The sequence below is a fragment of the Pelophylax lessonae genome (assembly GCF_965119305.1).
Source record: "Pelophylax lessonae genome assembly, chromosome: 8".
NCBI lineage: Eukaryota > Metazoa > Chordata > Amphibia > Anura > Ranidae > Pelophylax > Pelophylax lessonae.
In genome coordinates this window covers 260,543,906-260,566,800 of record NC_138775.1, presented here as the reverse complement: position 1 = coordinate 260,566,800, position 22,895 = coordinate 260,543,906, and the positions used below count along the sequence as shown (strand labels likewise).

At 44.0% G+C, this 22,895-nt stretch overlaps 1 protein-coding gene across 1 annotated transcript in view; it reads right to left on the bottom strand.

Annotated features, from left to right (window-relative positions):
- Positions 1-22,895, bottom strand: part of ADGRL4 (adhesion G protein-coupled receptor L4) — a 294,420-nt gene that overhangs the window by 18,786 nt on the left and 252,739 nt on the right. Inside the window, exons 12-14 of the mRNA XM_082265059.1 lie at positions 13,719-13,939; positions 13,562-13,628; positions 2,777-2,868 (exon numbers count right to left, since the gene is read on the bottom strand). Coding sequence (XP_082121185.1) covers positions 2,777-2,868; positions 13,562-13,628; positions 13,719-13,939 — 380 coding nt within the window. The remainder of the gene's footprint in view (positions 1-2,776; positions 2,869-13,561; positions 13,629-13,718; positions 13,940-22,895) is intronic.

Sequence of the window (22,895 nt, the reverse complement as noted above, 5' to 3'; positions counted from 1 at the left end):
TACATTGTGTTAGCTATAGCTAATCGTGTTAAAAGGCTAATTGATGATTACAAAACCCTTGTGCAATTACCGTATTTATCGGCATATAAAACGCACTTTTTCCTCCTAAAAATGGAGGAAAAAGTAGCTGTGCGTGTTATGTGCCGATATAAAAAAATGTCCAGAAAGCAGCGCCGAGAGGTAGAAGGGGGTGGGCGGCGCTGAGGAAAAGGAAGGATGCACTGTCATCGGAAGCCCCGCCTCCTATGCTGACGTCAATCATGGGCGCCGGGACTTCCGATGAGAGCGCGTCCTTCCTTCTCCCCGGCACCGGCCACCCCCTTCTAACTCTCGGCGCTGCTTTCTGGACATTTTTAAAAGTGATGTGTATAGTGGCGCTGGCGAGGCTGCAATTATGGGCATTGGCGCTGGTGAGGCTGCAATTATGGGCACTGGCGAAGGCTGCATGTATGGGCACTGGTGCTGGCGAGGCTGCAATTATGGGCACTGGCGAAGGCTGCATGTATGGGCACTGGCGCTGGAGAGGCTGCATGTATGGGCACTGGCGCTGGAGAGGCTGCAATTATGGGCACTGGCGCTGGCGAGGCTGCAATTATGGGGACTGGCGCTGGCAAGGCTGCAATTATGGGCACTGGCGAAGGCTGCATGTATGGGCACTGGCTCTGGCAAGGCTGCAATTATGGGCACTGGCGAAGGCTGCATGTATGAGCACTGGTGCTGGCGAGGCTGCAATTATTGGCACTGGCGCTGGCGAGGCTGCAATTATGGGGACTTGCGCTGGCGAGGCTGCATGTATGGGCACTGCGCTGGCGAGGCTGCATTATGGGCATTGGTGCTGGCGAGACTGAAATTATGGGCACTGGCACTGGTGAGGCTGCATGTATGGGCACTGGCGCTGGCGAGGCTGTATGTATGGGCACTGGCAAGGCTGCATGTATGGGTACTGCACTGGCTAGGCTGCATGTATGGGCACTGCACTGGCGAGGCTGCATTTAAGGACACTGCGCTGATGAGGCTGCATTCGTGGGCACTGGTAAGACTACATTTAATTTTTAAAAAATGTTCTGAGTTCAAAGCTGTTTATTTTAAATTTCAGCTTTTTTCCTGAAATTTCTGCCCTAAAATTTAGGTGCGTGTTATACGCCGGCACATGTTATACGCCGATAAATACGGTATGTTAGCACAGCTGAAAACTGTTGTGCTGATTCCAGAAGCTATAACACTGGCCTTCCTTTGAGCTAGTTGAGTATCTGGAGCATCAGCATTTGTGGGTTCAATTATACTCTCAAAAAGGTCAGAACTTTCTTCTGAAACTCGACAGTCTATTCTTGTTCTGAGAAATGAAGGCTATTCTGTGAGAAATTGCCAAGACACTGAACATTTTCTACAACGGTGTGTAGTACTCTCTTCACCAACGGGCTCTAACCAAAATAGAAAAAGAACTGGGAGGCCCCGGTGCAAAACTAAGCAAGAGGACAAGTACATTAGAGTCTCTAGTTTGAGAAATAGATGACTCACAGGTCCTCAACTGGCAGCTTCATTAAATTGTACCCGCAAAACGCCAGTCTCAACGTCCACAGTGAATAGGCGTCTCCGGGATGCTGGCCTTCTAGGCAGAGTGGCAAAGAAAAAGCCATATCTGAGACTGGCCAATAAAAGGAAAAGATTAAGATGGGCAAAAGAACACAGACTTTGGACAGAGGAAGATTGGAAAAAAGTGTTATGGACAGATGAATCTAAGTTTGAGGTGTTTGAATCACACAGAAAAACATTTGTGAGACACAAAACAAGTGAACAGATGCTGGAGGAGTGGCTGACGCCATCTGTCAAGCATGGTGGAGGTAAAATGATGGTCTGGGGCTGCTTTGGTGCTGGTAAGGTGGGAGATTTGTACAAGGTAAATGGGATTTTGAATAAGGAAGACTATCACTCCATTTTGCAACGCCATGCCATACCCTGTGAACAGCGCTTGATTGGAGCCAATTTCCTCCTACAACAGGACAATGACCCAAAGCACACCTCCAAACTATGCAAGAACTATTTAGGGAAGAAGCAGTCAGCTGGTATTCTGTCTCTAATGGAGTGGCCAGATCTCAACCCTATTGAGCTGTTGTGGGAGCAGCTTGACCGTATCTTACATATAAAGTGCCCATCAAGCCAATCCAACTTGTGGGAGGTGCTTCAGGAAGCGTGGGGTGAAATTTCTTCAGATTACCTCAACAAATTGACAGCTAGAATGCCAAAGGTCTGCAAGCAGTGGCGGTTTTAGGAATGGGCGAAAGGGGCAGCCGCCCGGGGCGGCATTTTTTCATGACACGTGGGGGGAGGCATGCCCGGGCCGCGGAACGGTACCCCTCCGTGGATCAAATGGTACCGGGCCACCCGAGCCCCGTTCGCCCATGCCTAATTAACTGCCACAACCGAGCCGAGGCGCAGAGAATTGCGCCCCCTCCCTGAGCCCGCCCATTGTGTGACAATAGCGAATGAAAATTGGCACGACTTTGGTCTGAATGCGATGCAAATTCAGCCATACAATCTGTATGGCTGAACCTGCATCGCAAAGACATCGCATGTGATTTGCAGAGCAGTGCGGTGCGAATCACATGCAATGTCTGACATCGCTATAATGTGAACCGGCACTCACTGTGCTGTCAAATGTGTCATACTGTAAATATGCCGTATCCCTTGAAGCACAGTTGCACTGGTTTTTTATTAATGCTCCTACCCGTCTGAGATGCTCCTGTATACAAACTCTTTAGAATTTGTGATTACTCACCTTATGTTTTCATAGCAACTGCCTTCTGATTTTAACATTGCAGTGTGTCGAAAAACTTTGTAGATAATCACACCGAATGCCATCAAATTAACCTGCAAAATAAAAGAAGGACAAATAAATTGCATATAAATACAACACTATGGATCCTAAAACAAGCTGCGGGGAAAGTCTTGTAGGGGATTTACTGTTCAAAGACTCATTTTGTTTTAAGGCAGGGATGGCAGACACCATGAAATATTAGCAATGCTCTTGGAAGGATTGGTTCTACTGACACTGCAGGACACAAGAATTGGTTAAATATTCCTTATGAGGACTCAGCATGGATGAAATGATAGGCTGGGAGGTGAGGGACTTATGAAGTGATGAAGTTAGGAGAGATCTCTCCAACAGGGACACAGACAGCATTTAAAACCTAAAATAGAAGAGAGAGCAAGCACTCAACCAATCTTTAGGACTTTGATGAGGTCGTTGTGCTGCTTGTGCAAGACCAATAAACAAAAATGCAGAGTAAACCAAAACACACTGATGTTTCTGGACCGCAGTGACCCGTTTTTCAAGGCTGTTAGCTGTGCTCTCGACAAAGGGAACACAAGGGTATGGTGCTAGATGGATTTATTACAAAGCATTTAAAACCTAATAGAGGTTCAAACTTTTGTCTGCTCCATCCAAAATAATCTACAATATTTTTGCTGGAGTTGACCTTTGCCTTTACCTTTTTAAGCTAGAAAATCCCCTTCCTTCCAGTTGCCATCACCATGTTCAATGAAACAGTCTCCATAACAATTAGGGGCACTCTCATGAGAAAGTAAAATGGCAGCCCACTTACCCAAAACAGAAATGACAACTGCAGTTATATTTAGTATAGAATGTTTTGCATTTAGCATGGGACTGGTAGTTTCGGGCACCGTTACTCTGCTCCACTAAGCTTAAGTCTGTTGAAATGCAGAAATTAGGGTTAATGGTTAGCATTTAGATTAGAGTGTTTTTTCTCTATTTTTGAAAGCTAAAAACCCAATGCCAAATGATACCATTGCTGTCTCTTTGGCATTGAAGTTTAGAGTATGTAGTGGAATTTGTCTTTAAATTAAACCTGACATGGCCTAACACCATGCTTAAAGAGACTTTGTCACTTTGACCACTCACAGGTTGTCTTTTAAGAAACCCCCAAATAACTTCCCAGTACTCCTTCACTGAACGTTGAACGTCCATCGGAGCACTGTGTCCTAACCCTATGTAAGCACAATATCAAAAGTTGGTAACGTCTTCCTCCTTATGGTTAGGTGACAATATTTGAACCTAGCAATTGGCCACTCAGACTCAAACACTTTATCCTGGGAGGAGGCTAAATGCTTCTCTGTTTTTGGAAGGAGTAGGTATTTACCAAGCACTCTGAACCAACATTGCAGTTGCAGGGTTGTATGCAGAAGTGAGAACCAGCTGCTTGGGGTTTTGTGTTGACACAGCATTGTCCTACTTAAATCCACTGTTCAGGTGCAATACAGAAGGTCATGCATCACCATCATGGTCTTCATCAGCTGGCTGCCTATTCTGGGTTCAGGCAGCCAGCTACAATGATGCGATGGACCTGCCCCCTGGCTCATCCACAAGCGTCTCTGTGTGTCAATCCCACAGCCTCTTGGGAGATGTGGTGCAAGTTTCTCAAGAGGCTGCAGGACTAGGTAAACGTCATTCTGGACTAGGTCGGAATGGTGGTGGGGGGCAGGACCATAAATAAAGATGTAGTACCCTTCTAGGTAGGTGATAGAGAGAGAGAGCACAGTTTTTGGGTCTTTTTGCTTACCTGAGAGATTGCCAAGTAAATTATTATTGTTCTCTGCCCACCAGAGAGCAGGATTCATTAGTGAGGTCTGCTCATGGTGTTCAGGTGCAAGTCAGCTTGTGCGCAATTTTTCACGCTGGTTCAGTGGGGAGGCATGTTGGACAGTGGGAGGAAACCTGACAAGTGAGTGCACAGTCATTTAGTACAGCCCTGGTGATAGGCAGAGGAAAGTGCCTCAGCGCATGCTGGGAAACTGTATAAATGCAAGGACACATGTGCTTGGGGTCTTTCAGCTGGAGAGTGGGGTCTCGGAGGGAGCGGGCAGCTGCCCCTCCTTTGTAGGAATTGTCATGCGGCCTCAGGTGGTCGACTTTAGGGCCTGAAAGTTTTAGAGGAGCTGATCCCAGATGTCCTGCAGAGCTGACTGGAAGGGAGACACTGGAAAGGATCTGAATCTGTCTACAGTGAGTACAGATCTGTGCCATGGGGCCTGTCCCCATCCCTTTAGCTAGAAGAGTCAGTGAGTAGGTGTCAGTCAAGGGGATGCTAGTGAGTGTCCTGAAGAGAAAGTAGTTTGCATCAATTCTACTGCTGAAGAGCGCAAGAAGACTTAATTCTTCCATACAAGTGGCAGTTTGATTAAAGCAGCGTGTCTGCTTCCACAAATAACCTGGTGAGGCCGAGTGAGAGTTGTCTTCGTCTTCTGTGAATAGTTCAGATGGAGTATCCCACTATTCCCTTCTCCCAACCAAGTTCCACAATAACTATAAAACCAAATCTCCTGGACTGTGTTTTGAGTAACAAGCAACTGGGAGGAAGGATGGATGTGTGAAAAATCCCCCTAGTGACTGCCTACAGGTAATCAGAAGGAGACCCAAGAAGTCAACACACAGCAAGCCCTATGGGGACAGTGTGACAACAGCAAGCCCTATGGGGACAGTGTGACAAAAAGAAAAAAAAAAAGTCAAATATGTTTTAAGCAATATTGCTTGGGAAGGGAGAGTTAAAATGGAACTAACTCCCTTTTGAGAGTTACATTTAGCTTTAAGCTAGTAACTGCAGGAACTTCAGTACCCGATAACAAGATCTGAGCTCTGGGGGCTGAGAATGATGGGGTAGGTGCTAAGAGGGTACAGACTTTACATTCTACATGTGTAGAAGTAGACACCCCATGTACAGCCCAGGTATAGGATCTAAGGGGGATCCCCGGAGATAGGAAGAAACACTTCCCTGTACCACAAATCCCCACATTTTCAGCACTATTGTGAACATAAAAAAGCTTTAGGCTGGTCAAGATCACTTTTAGAGCCTCTTTTGAAAGAATAAAGAAATGCAGCTCACTTGGCTGCCCCGCTGTACACTCCAGATGTGGCCATAAAGCTCAGGATGAGTTTTTAAAACAAATGTGTCCCCAAAGATTTAACAAACTGATAAAGGGAAAAATAATTTCCAGAAAAGCCTTCCCTGCCAGCGTTTGAGTTTCGTTTCATCCGTTCGTGTGAAATAGCCGGCTCCCATCTGATGCTTCAATTTAGGTTAAAAATAGCCGTGATGATTACAGGGTAGCGCGGAATTTGTGAAACATGAAGATGACAGTGTAATCTTCCACAATGTCCGATCACCAATAACAGGTGATACAAGACAATATTTGAACTATCAGATTATCAGACTGTTGACACGGTTTTCTTCTTCAACCTCCCGCTGGGGTTTTCCAAAGTACGGCTGACATGTCAAAGTTTATTTTTGCGCTTTCAAAGTTTCAGGAACAATTTAGATGTTTAGAGTCACTTCGGGAAAAAAATATTAAAGGCTGTAAAGGCTTGGCAGGAAACCGTGATTGACTCGTGATACTTTGAAGTGAAATTAAAGGAATGGTATATAAAAAAATAAATAAAAATACTTTATGTAAAATAGTTACTGGTAATAGTTGCAAGTTTTATGTTGGAAAATTCCCTACACTTGTACAAAAAAGAAAAATCTTCCATGTACGTAATGCTATGCTGCTCTAGATTAGCTGACATTTTGTGCTAATTGAGGCTTACAACTAAGGATGAGTGAAACTGAGGCATTTTGGTAAAATGTAGGCTGGTTTTTAAGGGTGCAATGGGCTGTGAATGGCCCCCTCGAGGTACAGCAGCTGATTTAAAGAGACCCTTGTAAAGGTCAATACCACAAAACCACATCTCCCTGCAACAAAAGGATATCTGTGTACATTAGCGGTTAGTGGATGGAACCACACTCTCGGAAGGGTTGAATCTGATGGAGGCTACAGCACTGGAATGAAGGGAAAACAAGACAAGACATGGCAGTGGCATGGCCACCGGAGAGGTTAGTATAATACCTCTTCTATTGCAAGAAACCAACATTTTGATTTAGTCTGGAGCCAGTTTCTTAACTTCCAAAAGGGTGTAGGTCTTTCTTTTTATGTACACTGTATTTTTTGGGGGGTTTTTCTTTTTTTTTTTTTTACTACAATGACAGTAGAGCACCCAAAAATTGTACACTTTTAACATTTAAGGTTTCAAGTTTGCCAAATAGAAATTAACATTAAGAGATACATGTGCATGTAGTCAGCAAAACATACTAATGGCTAATGCCAACAAATGAATATGAAGGATATGATTATTCCAGTCACTAAAATTGCATATGATCTTGTTTTTCAATCCTTTTAAATCTGCAGAATTCATTAATACCTAGTGATCCTGCCATGAAAGTCCTTGTTCAGACACTTCCTGGTATAGGGTGACAACTATCTTAAAAATGTGCTTCTGTGTTGTTACCCTAACCAATACCCTTGTATTGGAGAATATATGTGTATAAGCAGGTGCTTAATAATGTTTTGTCTTGCCTGTGTTAATTATTTTTCTGAGTTAAGGCTCGGTTCACACTACGTCGCTCCGAATTAGGGGGCGACCTGTGAAGTCGCGTGCAGCGCGACTTCGGCGCGACTTGCACGGACTTTATAAAATGAATGTCTATGCAGGTCACCTCCAGGTCGCCCCGAAGTAGTACAGGACCCTTTTTCTAAGTCGGAGCGACTTGTGTCACTCCTATTAGAACGGCTCCTGTACCGCACAATGGGAGCGTGACGGACTGCGACTTGTCAGGCTAACAAGTCGCGGTCCGAGTCGGACTAGTGTGAATGCGGTCTAAGAGTATTTTCTACTGTGTTCATTCTACCATTGAGTTAATGTTGCCCAGCAGAAGTGGTGCTGCCTGGGAAGTAAGGGTTAACACTGCTGGCCCAGGTTTCTTGGGCCTCATCGACAAGTATTGCCCTCTGCAGAACAAAACATATAAAAAGGGAAACTGTCCCTGGGTCAAGGTTTCTTAGGGTTCTTTGCATCGGAAGATGCAGAAAGTGCTGTTGAGAATGTAGGAGCACCTTTGCCACTTTGCCACCTCTTTTGGAGCCCAGTGGAGGTTCCAAGGGTATGGACTTTTGCTGCTGATTGGACTAGTGGTCTATAAGATTTTTTCATTTATTTAAGGTAGGGCTACCATCTGGGGCAAAAGGGAGCACCAGGGGCACAACAAAGGGGCACTTAGAGGACTACTAGGAGTCCAGCGACGTAGGTCTACGTTACTGGACCCAGGGGAGCCGCACTGCCGCAGTAGGATTACTGTGAGCAGTTGGCAAGTGGTTAGAAAAAAATAAAATGTTCTCAGTTCTTTCTTTTGCATAGTTCCTATCAACACTATATGACATAATATAAAATATTACATACCACTTAGATTTTTTAAATAATTATTATTTATCATCACCTATTATTTTTACTTTTTTTTATATGTATGGTCATCACCAGGGTTTTTTTTTCTGAGAGAATAGGTGCAGGTACTCCCTCCTTCTGAGTCACCTCTTGTCCCTGCCCCCTACCCACCTCTGAGCACCATCCCATGGTTCCACCCCCTACCCACCTCCCAGTACTGACTCTTTTAGAGAATACAGAACCAAGTATAAAGTTTATGGTGCTAGGTAATTTTTATGGAATGTGTTAATGATAACAAGAAAAGCAGTAAAATACATCCCCTGCAGTCAGCAACAATGGACACCCCTACAACAACAGATATCCTAATGAGAATAGACCCTCCCTGCAACAAATACCCTCCCCAGCAACAATAGATCCCCACCAACAACAATAGACTTCCTATCAACTAGCACCAATAGACCCTCCAGCAGCCAGCAACAATAGAACCCTCCCTCTACAGTACAGCCCTCCCAGCAACCATTACCCCCCCCCAGCAACAATTAACCCCATCATCAATAATTGACCACTCAGGCAATATAAAACCCTCCCAGCAACAATTGATCCCCCACCAACAATTATAGGCAATCCCCGAAACAATAGACCCCCCCCAGTGACAACAGACCCCCCCCCCCGTGACAATGGATCATCCAGCAACCAGCACCAACATCCCCCTTAGCACACTCCAGCACCTCTTCCCGTTACTTACATTCATGCTGGAACAGCGTTCTCCCACGTTCCCACTGAAAAAAGCCCTAGCACTATCTTATTGTTTTTACATATCTTTCATATGACATTGTAGCCATGATAAAGGGGCCCCTGAATCACATTGGATATTGAGTTCACTACAAGTCTTGGAATAAAACCTTCCATTTGGATTTTAAAATTTTGGTGTGCTGCTCCAAATTCTTGGTCCAACCTTTATACCAATTTCCCAAAGTTTTCTGCAGAGATCCCTTGGTGTATGGAAGCAGCCTACACATTACTCAGATGCCCCATTGGTAGAGTGTTGTGACTTTACCAATCATAGGTATAAAGGAAAATCTACCTAAGGCCCCAATGCCATTTAATCTATTATCCCAACGATTCATTTTGAAATGAAATAACATTTTAAAAGTCAGAATTTTAAGGATAAAAAAAGTTTACAGATCCCTAATTGTTTTTATAAATGTAGCTCAGATCCCAATGGCTGATTGGTTCCCCTATTAAGCTTTTTTCCTTATTTGTACAGCAACAGGAACTGCAGCGATCAAACTGGAGTCCTCTTAACATTATCTGTATCATCATCACTATTGACTAACAATCTGCGACAGCTGGCACTTGTAAGAAGCCGAATGATTCTTGTTATGTGTCATCAACTACCACTAACCTAAGGATTCAATAAAAAAAATGAGCAAACTTGAAGCTGAAGATCGGCGTGAGCTCAGTTCAATAATGATTTGCAATTACTTTTAAAATTATCGACTTCTAAATAGCTTCTTTAAAACTTGGCAAAAATGCCGCAGCTAATTCTAGAGATTCACAGATTGGCTGCTAAGGGGGATCTTTAACTTTCGTGTGGAAAAAAATCAGCAAACAAAGAAAAAACAATATAACGTATGCAATTGCGACGCAAATCATATTACTGTAGTTGAATGTTATTAAAAATGACCTTTCCTTTTCAATCTGCAGCTGTTGTAATTTTCTGAAAATGCAATGCAATATGGCTACCTGGAGCTGTTCTGTACACAGAATGTATACTGACCACACCCCAGAAACATAATTTCCTGCTTGTGTGATTGGCTCACCAATTTTCACAGAAGTCTGCGCTAAGAAACAAGTCAGATTTCTGGCATCCCCTGCAACAAAAATGTCATTTTTGGTGCGATACTCCCAATAGGAACACGTCTAAAGGGATGCAGGCCCAGCAGCTTTCCTCATTAGAGCCCTGCAGCTGCCACAGCTGATAGATAATTATGAAACCACTCCCATTAGACCCACTCAGCACAGAGGCACAGAGGAACAAACAATGATTTCTTCAGAATAACAAAAGATAGGAATATGCAACAAAGTTTGTTACAATCCCTGCAATGTACAGAGATCCCCCAGAGGGGAATGTTTTTTTCTCAACAAAAGTGGAGTTACGCTTTAAAGTGCAAATAAGGGCTATCCCATCTTGTGCTAGAACAATAGCACTTGCATATTAACTATCACCTAAAGAGGTTGTAAACCCCCCCCCCCCCCCAAAAAAAAAGAAAAAAAAAAAAAAACCCTGTAAGACAAAGGCATTATGAGCTAGTATGCATCGCATACTAGCTCATTATGAAATACTTACCTTAGAACAAAGCGCCCGATGACACGGCCCACATGTTCGGCCCTCCTGCTTCCTGGTTCACGTCCTCCGGCCATCTACGACACAGGGCTCTGAAGGAACGGCACGGTTGGCCGTTCCTTCAGAGAGCATGCGCCGATGACATCATCGGCTGCATTAAAAGTAAATACCTCCTAAACGGTGCAAGTTTAGGAGATATTTACAGTACCTATAGGTAAGCCTTATTAAGGATTGTATCGAGACACAGATCTGGGGAAAGGTACAGCAAAATTTCTGCAGCATTTAAAGTTCCAATGAGCACAGTGGCCTCCATCATCCATAAATGGAAGAAGTTTGGAACCACCAGGACTCTTCCTAGAGCGGGCTGCCCCAAGCAAACTGAGCAATCGGGGAAGAGGGGCCTTAGTCACCAAGAACCCAATGGTAACTCTGACAGAGCTCCAGCATTTCTCTGTGGAGAGAGGAGAACCTTCCAGAAGAACAACCATCTCTGCAGCCAGACGAAGGCCATTCCTCAGTAAAAGGCACATGACAGCCCACCTGGAGTTAGCCAAAAGGCACCTGAAGGACTCTCAGACCATGAGAAACAACATTCTCTGGTCTGATGTAACAAAGATTGAACTCTTTGGCCTAAATGGCAAGCGTTGCATGTGATATTCACAGCAGTGCGGTGCTAATCACATGCGATGTCTGACTTTGCATATGTGTGAACCGGCACTCACTCAGTAATCAGCTCTCAGTAACAGACCTGGCCAGACATGCCTCCTCTCTTGTTCTGCTAAGGGGTGTGGCTGTTACTCGGCTCTGCCTACACAGAGCACTGGTGTGGGAGATCATGATGAAGGCACTTCCAAGCAACAAATAATCACTAACAATTTCTGGTGGGGGTGGTCTCTATTTGTCCTGGTGACCATTGTGTAACAAGTGAGGAAAATCCAAAGTTGTCACCAGAACAAATATAAAGATAAAATTTTCAGTAAAGACATTTTTAATGGTGGCAACTGTTTAAGGGCCGGTTCACACTAGTGCGATGCCAGACATCGCATGTGATTTGCACCGCATTGCTTTGAAGATCACATGCGATGTACACTATATTACCAAAAGTATTGGAACGTCTGCCTTTACACACACATGAAATTTAATGGCATCCCAGTCTTATGCTATAGGGCTCAGTAATGAATTGGCCCACCCTTTGCAGCTATAACAGCTTCAACTCTTCTGGGAAGGCTGTCCACAAGGTTTAGGAGTGTGTCTATGGGAATGTTTGACCATTCTTCCAGAAGCACATTTGTGAGGTTAGGCAATGATGTTGGGTGAGAGGCCTGGCTCACAGACTCTGCATGACGTGGGTCATTCATGCCAGGAAGGGAATGAGGGTGCCACTGACCCAAGTTCCTATAGCCAACCACACTCAAATTGAACTCTTAGGATACAACCAGGCAAATGTGTAAACTGTCACTACCAGTAGAAAGTAATGAAGTAGAAAATTCTACTTCTATGTCATAGCGAGGTGGGTTGGTCTTGCCAGGAAGGGGATCAGACATTACTGACCCAAAGTCCTAAAGCTAACCACACTCAAACTCTTAGGACAGGGGTCTCCAAACATTCTAAACAAAGGGCCCTCCTGTCCTTCAGATTTTCGGGGGGCCGAACTGTGGCCAGCAGGAATGGGAATGTTTTTCATTTTGCATCAGTAGTAGTAAACAGTGTCCCATCTATGGGATTAGTGGGAGGAATAGCGTCCCCTTGTTGGTGTCAGTGGCAGGAATTATGCCTCATTGTTGGTTTCAGTGGCAGAATAGTCTAATTTTAGTTGGATAAATATATTGCCCCAAGGGCTGGATAAAGCCAAGCAAAGGGCCGCATCTGGCCCCAGGGCCTTAGTATGGAGACCACTGTCTTAGGATATAACCATTTATATGTGTAAATTGGCGCTAATAGTATGAAGAAGTAATGTAGGAACAAGAGTTTTTAATTCTTCCCCACAGGTCTGTCATAGGGAAATGAGTTGCTATTGCCACAAAGGGGACAGTGCCACTGATCCAAGGCCATATAGCCAACCATGCTCCCATGCTCAAACTGAACTCCTAGGATGTAACCAGAAAAACGTGTAAACTGTCACTACTAGTCAGAAGTAGTGTAGCAGAAAAAAGAGTTTCCACTTCTTCCACACAGGTATGTCATAGTGAGATGGGTTGGTCTTGCCAGCAAGGGGACACATGCCACTGACTCAAGGTTGTATAGCCAACCACGATTAAACTGAACTCTTTGCATATAACCAGGCAAATGTGTAAACTGCTACTACAAGTAATGAAGCAAGAACAAGGGTTTCTACTTCTGCCTCACAGGTCTATCATAGTGATGTGGACTGGTCTTGCCAGAAAAGGGATGGGGCGCCATTGACCCATATCCCTATTGCCAACCATACACAAATTGAAGTCCTATGATAAAACCAGGCAAATGTGTAAACTGTCACTACTAGTAGAAAGGGATGAAGTTGGAGTTTCTACTTTTGCCTCACAGATATGCCATAGCAATGTGAGTTGGTCTTGCCAGGAAAGGGACAAGGTGCCCCTGATCCAAGGTCCTACAGCCAACCATCCTCAAACTGAACTCTTAGGATATAACCTGGTAAATGTGTAAACTGTAACTAATATTAATGGGAAGTAGGAATAAGGGTTTCTACTTCTGCCCCACAGGATTGTCATAATAAGGGGACTGGGTGCTGGTGTCACAAGGTCCACTCTTTGCAATACTTTTTTGTTAGTCAAAGAGCCTGTCTGTACTGGAGACACAGCTAGAAAAGCTTTTCTATATCAGTCCCTACCTGTTCCAGCCCATCTGAGCTATGTGCATAGTGTAGTTAAACCAGCATTTAAATCTTACTTAATGCAAAAAAAGACAATAAACACTAGTGAATATTAATAAAACACAAACTCCGTACTCACAAGAATGATGAGACAGGCCGGTCCAATAAAACTCCATATAAAATTGTTCTCCGTGCTCAGCCAACATCTTCAAGATAAATAAAATATTATTGCATAAATAATTCATTTATTTGAGAAAATATTTTTAAACGCAGAGCGTTCGCTTCAGCATACTCACACTTTATCCGTCCCGTAATATTTGTATCCCAGAATAGCAGAAATGCCAACCACCACAGCCGGACTGCAGTAACCAAAAATGTAGAAGTTCTTGTGCAAGAATCCACGGTTATAGATGACACCAACGACGATGAGGTATAGGTGGATTCCTTCGATGCACATCCAGGCAAACGCTGCCAGGAAGAAATAATGTAGCATTCCAGCGATGACGGCACACAGAAGCTAAAAAATAAAATGGAGCCATTTAATTTAATAATGTTAGACATTTCTTTTGTTTAATTCTAAGCCAACTTATCATAAATAAAAACAAGGCAAAAAAATACTCATCCCGAAGAGTGAGGACTACGCCTACCCTTAGTTTTAAAAAACCTTCTATGGCGAAATCCTTAGAGACCCAATTAACCTTTTTTTATATTAACCTCTAATTAAAGTGATATTAAAAGGCTATTTTTTTATTTAAATAAAAAAAAAAGATGCTATATTTACTTTGCAGCGTTCCTTACCTCCTCTTTGGGGGTCCTTCGCCAGCGCTGTACACTCCTTCTTCCAAGTGCCCCTTCAAGAAGGCTGGATGCTAAGGGGTACCAGTGCACATGCACTTCCAAGCTGGGCTTTGTGAGTCCATAGACATGCACAGCGCCAGCAAGCCACACCCCACTCCCTCCTCACAGGAGTTTGACTGACAGCAGTAGAAGCCTACAGCTCCTGCTGCTTTCAGTGTCTTCTGTGACGCCAGAAAGAGAGGAGAGCGGTGCTTCAGCTGGGACAGCGCTGGAGTGGTAAAAGGGGTCGAGTAGGGACGGGGGAGGAGTAGATAGTGGGGAGTTTTTTATTTTAATGCAGGGATTCCTATAGCAGTCTCTTAAACTTAAACTGTCTATGCAATTTACATATGTTATTGCATAGAGATGCTCTAACTCCACATATTAAGTGGCATGGACTGTGTTTTTAATAGGTCGCTAAAACTTTAATATTTACCATTACTGACTCCCAATGGATTGCCCAAAATGTCCCCATACCCCCTTCAGCAGAATCTTAAAATCATCATCATCATTGACAGTCCTATTTGATATCAATATAACTTCAAAAGATGTTTATACAGTGAATACAGAAAGTATTCACAGCGCTTCACTTTTTCCACATTTTGTTATGTTGCAGCCTTATTCCAAAATGGATTCAATTAATTATTTTTCTCAAAATTGTACAAACAATACTCTATAATGACAACATTAAAGACGTTGGTTTGAAATCTTTCCAAATGTATTAAAAATTAAAAATTAAAAAATCACATGTACATAAGTATTCACAGTATTCACATGACACTCAAAATTGTGCTCAGGTGCATCCTGCTTCCCCTGATTATCCTTGAGATGTTTCTACAACTTGATTGGAGTCCACCTGTGGTAAATTCAGTCTATTGGACATGACTTGGAAAGGCACACACCTGTCTATATAAAGGTACCACAGTTAACAGTGCATGTCAGAGCACAAACCATGCCATGAAGTCCACAAGGAATTGTCTGTAGACCTCCAAGACAGGATTGTATTAAGACACAGATCTGAAGAAAGGTACAGCAAAATTTCTGCAGCATTTAAGGTTCCAATGAGCACAGTGGCCGTCATCATCCATAAATGGAAGAAGTTTGGAACCACCAGGACTCTTCCTAGAGCGGGCTGCCTAGCCAAACTGAGCAATCGGGGGGGAGGGGCCTTAGTCAGGGAGGTCACCAAGAACCAAATGGTCACTCTGCCAGAGCTCCAGCATTTCTCTGTGGAGAGAGGAGAACCTTCCAGAAGAACAACCATCTCTCTCTGCAGCATTCCACCAATCAGGCCTGTATGGTAGAGTAGCCAGACGGGGGCCACTCAGTAAAAGGTACATGACAGCCCACCTGGATTTTGCCAAAAGGCACCTGAAGGACTCTCAGACCATGAGAAACAAAATTCTCTGGTCTGATGAAACAAAGATTGAACTCTTTGGCCTAAATGACAAGCGTCATGTCTGGAGGAAATCATCACCTGGCCAATACCATCCCTACAGTAAAGCATTGTGGTGGAGGCATCATGCTATGCAGAGGTTTTTTAACAGCAAGAACTGGGAGACTAGTCAGGATTGAGAGAAAGATGAATGCAGCAATGTACGGAAACATCCTTAAAAAAGACCTGCCCCAGAGCGCTCTGGACCTCAGACTGGGGGGGAGGGGGTTCATCTTCCAACAGGACAATGACCCTAAGCACACAGCCAAGATAACAAAGGAGTGGCTATGGGACAACTCTGTGAATGTCCTTGAGTGACCGAGCCAGAGCCCAGACTTGAACCCGATTGAACATCTCTGGAAAGCTCTGAAAATGGCTGTGCACCGATGCTCTCCATCCAACCTAATGGAGCTTGAGAGGTCCTGCAATGAAGAATGGGAGAAACTGCCCAAAAATAGGTGTGCCAAGCTTGTAGCATTATACTCAAAACGTCTTGACTCTGTAATTAATGCCAAAGGTGTTTTAACAAAGTATTGAGCAAAGGCTGTGAATACCTATCTACATGGAATTTTTTTAGTTTTTTATTTTAAAATACATATTTTTTCGAAAATTTCTGTGAATACTTCCCGGTTTCACTGTATACTTTTTATATAGATACAAGGAACAGAGCAGCTGAAAAAAAACAAAAAAGATATTCTATCATATTCATTTATATAAAATGGTGACTCATGACTGCACAAGCTAGGTACAACTTTGTGAAATTTTTGTGGTTGTTTGCTGTTGTTTTTTTTGCAATCGAAACATGGAATCAAGGTCCAGTTACTGAAAATGTTACTCACATCACAATATATAATAAAAAACAGCGATTTGGAAAAAAAAAAAAAAAACAGCGGAAAACAAAAATACTTTTATACAATGATAGAAAGCAGCTGGACACTCCAGGTAAATTTACAACACCCCAGGTAAAAATGGAATACAAATAGTGCAGCGCTATAGAAATAAAAGTTCATCAGTGATGAATACAGAAGATTCCAGGAACGGTGAAGATAAACCTTTAAGATATTGAACTTCATGAAACAGACAGTGTGTAACCTCCACCACCTGTGTGGTGTGAACACCGTTTACATATGCATGCACGACTTACATGCTTTTGCGCGAACACGGAGGGATGGGGCATTTTAAATTCTTTTTTCTTATTTATTTTATTTTTTATTTTCACACTGTCCCTTTAATTTTTCTTTTTTTTTTTTTTTTTTGATCACAGGGTGACAGGTCCTCTTTATGAAGAGATCTGGGGTCAAAAAGATACCTTTAACCACTTGCCGACTGCCTAACGCCGATCTACGTCGGCAGTCAGCCCCTCACAGGCAAAGTGACGTAGGGCTACGTCACTAGCTTGTGAGGGTCTAGGGAGCGAGCGCGCGCCCCCGGAGGCGCGCTCCCGCTCCCGCGTGGTCACGGACCCCCCCGCGCGTGTGACCAGCGGACCCGATGTCCGCCGGTCACTCGGCGATCGGCGGGGGAGAGGGAGAATGTCAGGCAGCTTGTGTAAACAAGCTGCCTGTCATTCTCCTCGCTGTAAAGACACTGATAAAACGGATCTAGTATGTAGATCCGTTGATCAGTGTCCTTACAGCTCAAGCCACAGCCAATCATAGTAGAAAGCACGCCCCTAGGGATACACACAGCCCCTCCCTTCCAAATAAAGTTAACCCCTTCACAACCAGTGTATTTTTACAGTAACAGTGCATATGTATAGCACTGATTACTGTAGAAATGTCACTGGTAACCCCAAAAGTGTCACAAATGTCAGTCAAGGGTCCGATCTGTCCGCCCCAATGTCGCAGTACCGCAAAAAAATCGCAGATCGCCGCCATTACGCGTTAAAAAAAAAAACAACAAAAATGACAAAAATCTTTCCCTTTGTTAGTAAACGCGATAACTTTTGCGCAAACCAATCAAAATACGCTTTTTGCGATTTTTTTTACCAAACATATGTAGCAGAAAACAAATTGGCCAAAAATTTTAAAAAATTTTGATTTTTACTTTTTTTTTGGGGGGAATTTCATATAAAAAAAATGTGAAAAATATTGTTATTTTTGCAAAATTGACGCTCTTTTTTTGTTTATAGCGCGTGATCAAAAAATCGCACAGGTGATCAAATACCACCAAAAGAAAGCTCTGTTTGTGGGAAAAAAAGGACATCAAATTTGTTTAGGTACAGCGTCGCACGACCGCGCAATTGTCCGTTAAAGTCACGCAGTGCCGAATCGCAAAATACCCCCTGGTCAGGAAGGGGGTAAAATCTTCCGGGGCTTAAGTGGTTAAGGGTCAGTTCACACCACATGCAGTCTATTGCGTTATTTTCTGCATCAAAAACGCATGTATAGTAGGTTATATAGCTTTCAATGGCATAGTTCACACCAGTGCAGTCAGTTCCAGTGCATTCTAGGTCCAGAAAAAAAAAGGTGCATTGTTTCTTGCACTGAATTGTACTGGAATGTGGTAAAACGCATCACAAATGCACCAAAAAACACACTGAAACACATGTCTTTATTTAAGGTGAAGAAAAAAGGAGGGGGGGGGGGAATGACCTGGACCACATCAAAAACACGTCAAAAACGCGCATGCAAAAAAGCATCCGGACCGCGTTTCTATGGTGTGAACTAGAGATCGACTGATTATCGTCAAAGCCGATACATCGGGGGCAGATATGCACTTTCCCGGACATATCAGAATCGGCCCCGGAGGTTACTGATATTGCCGATATTTTGGGAAAGCGCTGTACCGGAGTGATGCCTGCAGCTAGAGGCATCACCCCGGTACCGGCGTCCATAGCCAATGGTCGGCTGTCTTGTAATGACAACCGATATGGCTGAGAAGCCGCTCCGCTGTCAATACAAAGGAGCGGGGAGGGGACATCCCACCCCTCCTGCCGCCTTCCGCCTTCGCACGGCTGCTGAAGACCCAATCAAAGCCGCATTCGGCTCTGATCGGGTCTCCATGCAAAAACCCGGAAGTGATGTCATGAGTGACATCACTTCTGGGTACTGTCTGGCGCCAGATTCAAAAAAAATGACAGCATTCAAAACAGCAAAACTTGGCTTTTCGAATGCTTTTAAGTGCAGAGGAAGGGTTTGGGGGTCTTTTTTTTTAACGAAAATATGGGCCCATATCGGCCAATACCAATATGCATTGGCCAAAATATCAGTATCAGTATTGGCAACAAAAAAATGATATTGATCGATCACTAAAAAAATAAGAATAAAAAATAAGATAAAAAAAAACAAAAAAAAAACAAAAAAAAACATAGTTTACTTCCCCCCTGGACCAGAAGTGACGTCATGACATCGCTCCGGTCCTCCAAGGCCATAGAGGTGATCAAAGACGATCTGGTCGTTTATCGCATGAAAGTTTCAAGTTTGCCATGCAACATCCTGCTTTTTCACAATCCAATGCAATGCAAGGCTTTAGTATAGGGAGTTTTGACCAGGGCTAACCATTCCTCTTGGGGATGTTGAAAGAAACAAATGGGGTATAGGACAGGAAATAAAACCCATCAGTTGAGCCAGGGTTTAACCCCCCCCCCCCCCCCCCTAGCTGCTCTTCCTTTGGCAGACCAGCAGCTGCCAAAGGCCAAAATCCTTACTTTTTGGCCGCAGCAGGAATTCTACCCTCTTTCACTTTCAGTGTGCACTACCACCGGCCTCTGTGACCAGCCAGATTGCTTCTCAGGCAAGCCAGCAGAAACCGTAAGCCCGAGAAACACTGGCGAGCTGCAGGAGGGGACACCATGAGCTGCTCTGAAGTGAAAACCAGCCACCGGCTAAAATAAAAACAATACTGGGATTATGGCTGATAGCTTCAGCCATAATCCTGGTAAACCACTTGAAAAACACAACATTTAAGACTTGGATCAGACAATGAACAGTCCAGGGGATTTGTTTTTTTTTGTGTTTCATTTTGAACTGGGATGGGAGAAGGGATGAGTGGGATACTCCAACTTGAACTATGCACAATCCCTGAGGACAGCTGACTGTAGTGTGTGCGGCAAGGCTGCTGCTTCACCTTGCTACTGAAGTGAAGTAGAAGATATGTTCCTGAATTAGAAGATATGTATGAATTCCTCTTTAGGGTCCTAACCTGACACCCCCTTTCTCACTTCCCGTGCATGCTAGCCCCTAGTCCACTGACCCTCCACTGGAGTGGTTACCTTCCTGGGCAGACCCCTGGCAAGCTTCCTGGTACTCACAGACACTGTTTTTCCCTGAGTTGCTCTGCCTTCAGCTCCACTCCTCAGTATCCTGGACCTCCTGGCTCAGCATCACACACTCGGTCCACTAGGCCGACTGCCTGTGACCACCTTCCTCGCTGACAGGAGGAGAGACAGACATCACCCTCCTCCTGGGACCTGGCTTCCCGCCCAAAGATGTCCTGTCACATGTGCCCCTGGCTTTTATGATCTATCCCAGAATGCACCACTGTTGTGCCAACTCACTGGGACAACCACAAAAGCCTGTGTGTCACTGGCTGGGTTTCATCCACTGTCCAACAGGCTCTCCTATTGGATACAGTGGGGACACTCCCTCAGCCCAGATGAATCACACCTTGGACACATGCAACAGGCAGAACCAACAATCAGGCTCCCCTTAAAAGCAGATAGAGTTGCTAAGCTTTTACTAACCTAGCACCTACCTAGGAGGGTGCTACATATATATATATACACGTATTCCAGTCGGCAAGTAGTTAAGCTTTGACAAAAAAAAAAAACAGGAAGCTGGTTGGTTTAAATTCAGAGCTGCACAAGATTTTGCACTCGCCGGTTTTAGTAAATCTCCCCCAGTGTGGGTGCGTTTACTTAGGGTGCAGTGGCAGGCCTTATGTTAGGATATCTAATTGTGGCATTGGAATTATATGGCATTTTTTTAGCCCATCAGCTGTCATTCAGTATCTTAGACTATCACTTTGAAGATGCCACTGACCCTAGCCGTGGCTGTTAAAAATCTTGTAGTGGCCGGATGTGTCTCATGGGCCATAGTTTGAAGACCCCTGAACTAGGGAGGGCAGAAAGGAACCTATTCACTACCCACATGGAGCCAATTGGAAAACAAAGAAGTACCAATTTTTGGCAGAATGTTGAAATAATCTTTAAAAAACAAGGCCATGCCAATCTCTGCCTTTTCCTCTACATTTCCTCTGTTACCTATTCAGTCCAGATTGCATATGCTCTTAGAGGATTAGACTCTAATACAATCACTGTTATGCTGGCTTTCTAGCAGTTTGAGGACAATATTATTACTAAAATTGAAAAGGGAATTAGAGGCCCCGGTTTCATAAGATGTACACGATAAACAGGTTAGGCTGCGAGTACGTGCCGCCCGATGTTAAAGAGGCAATCTGACTCTCTTGTTTACTCAGACGGGCATAAAACGCTATTCACGTTCTGCAGATACATGATAAAAGGTGATTTTTACTAAACAAAAACCAGATTACAACCCATCAGATAGATGTTGGCTTGATGGCTTCCATTAGAATGAAGAGCAGTTGTTGACACTTATCAGAGTTTAGTAAACCAGGCGGCAGCGTGACTAATGTAATATTTGGAGTTCTCTCTCTTCGCTGCTCGTGGTTATTATATTGTGATCTCCGGACCTGAATTCCACTTTATATTTATACGTCTCCAGCCAAATCTCCAGTGCTGTTCAATCTTATTCTATAACCATTCATCCACAAACAACTTGTTACGTCAAGTTCCTGTTCTCTATTACTTCTGTCCGTAGCTTGAGGTCTAGTCTTCCCAACAATATGACTAATAAGGCCCCATTCATATATGGGCACGTTTTTCCATGATTTGGGAATCTCTGCAGTGCACACCGATCCCATTGCTCTGGGAGTCAGACTGCTGGTGGAAGGAGTGCCGACAACATTTCCCTCGCTGCTAGAGACCGTGCCACCTCTAACAGGTACACGCTATCGACAGGCTGCTTGCTACGCTTCCTTTACTCTTGGCAACTACTTATGTCTTCATATTACTTCACTCGACACTGATGCCTTCATACCCCAAGGTGCTAAGACCCAACTGTTAACTGTATGAGTGCTGGCTACTTGCGATACACCTCTTTAGTAACTTCAGGCAGGGACAACGTTTCAATACTTTACTTAGAAAAAGTATAAGACTCCATTCACACTTATACGACTTGTCAGACGACTTGGTCAGCCTGACAAGTCGCGGACCATTGCGGTCCATTGTGTGGTACAGGAACGGTTCTAATAGGAGCGACACAAGTCGCTCCGACTTAGAAAAAGGTTCCTGTACTACTTCGGGGCGACCTGGAGCGACTTGCATAGACATTCATTTTATGAAGTCCGTGCAAGTCGCGCCAAAGTCGCGCTGCACGCGACTTCACAGGTCGCCCCCGAAGTCGTGCCGATGCAGTGTGAATGTGGTCTAAGACATTCCACAGTCCAACAGGCAAAGCATTATTCATTCCTAATTCCCTAACTATAACTACAGGCTGAGTGCTGCCCTGGCATACCAGAAGAAGTGTAGCCTCGGAATCATAGTCCCTCATAGGCTCTCTTACGCAAGTTTAAGTCCTGCGGAGGCATACTCCAGTGCTGGTGTCTTCAGGAAAAAACCCAAAATTAAAGGTTTCTACATATGGACAGATACTGCTGTATTGGAACACTGTGAACTCTCTCCCCAAACTCTCTGAGCCACTGACCCAATTTATATCACACAGGACAAGTGGGCTAGACCCAGACAGGAACCTGCCAAAAAGACTAAGAAACCGGGCATGGTATTAACGCATACTCTCCCAGCCGGGAAAGCACCTAATTAACTTTTTTTTTTTAACCTGCCTACATGCGGCAAAACGCAAGTGCAAAATCACTCCTGACTCAGGGACAAAATTTAGCCCCTGAGCTTATTTGGAGCGACAATCGCGCATAGGGCAGCCCATTCGCTACATCTAGTGTGAACAAGACCTTTTTGTGTCGTTTGATACAAAGGAAAGGGTGGAAAAAGCTTTCACTTGGAAGTTTGCCTGCACAGCTTTTGCCCCCAACCTAAGACTTTTACCCAGCTCTTTTTTTTTTTCTTTAATGGAACATGTTATTATTTTTGTTGAAAGTGAAACCAAACCCTGGTTTGAAAAAAATCTATTCAAGTATGTATTCCTAATTGAAAAAAAGTATGTTC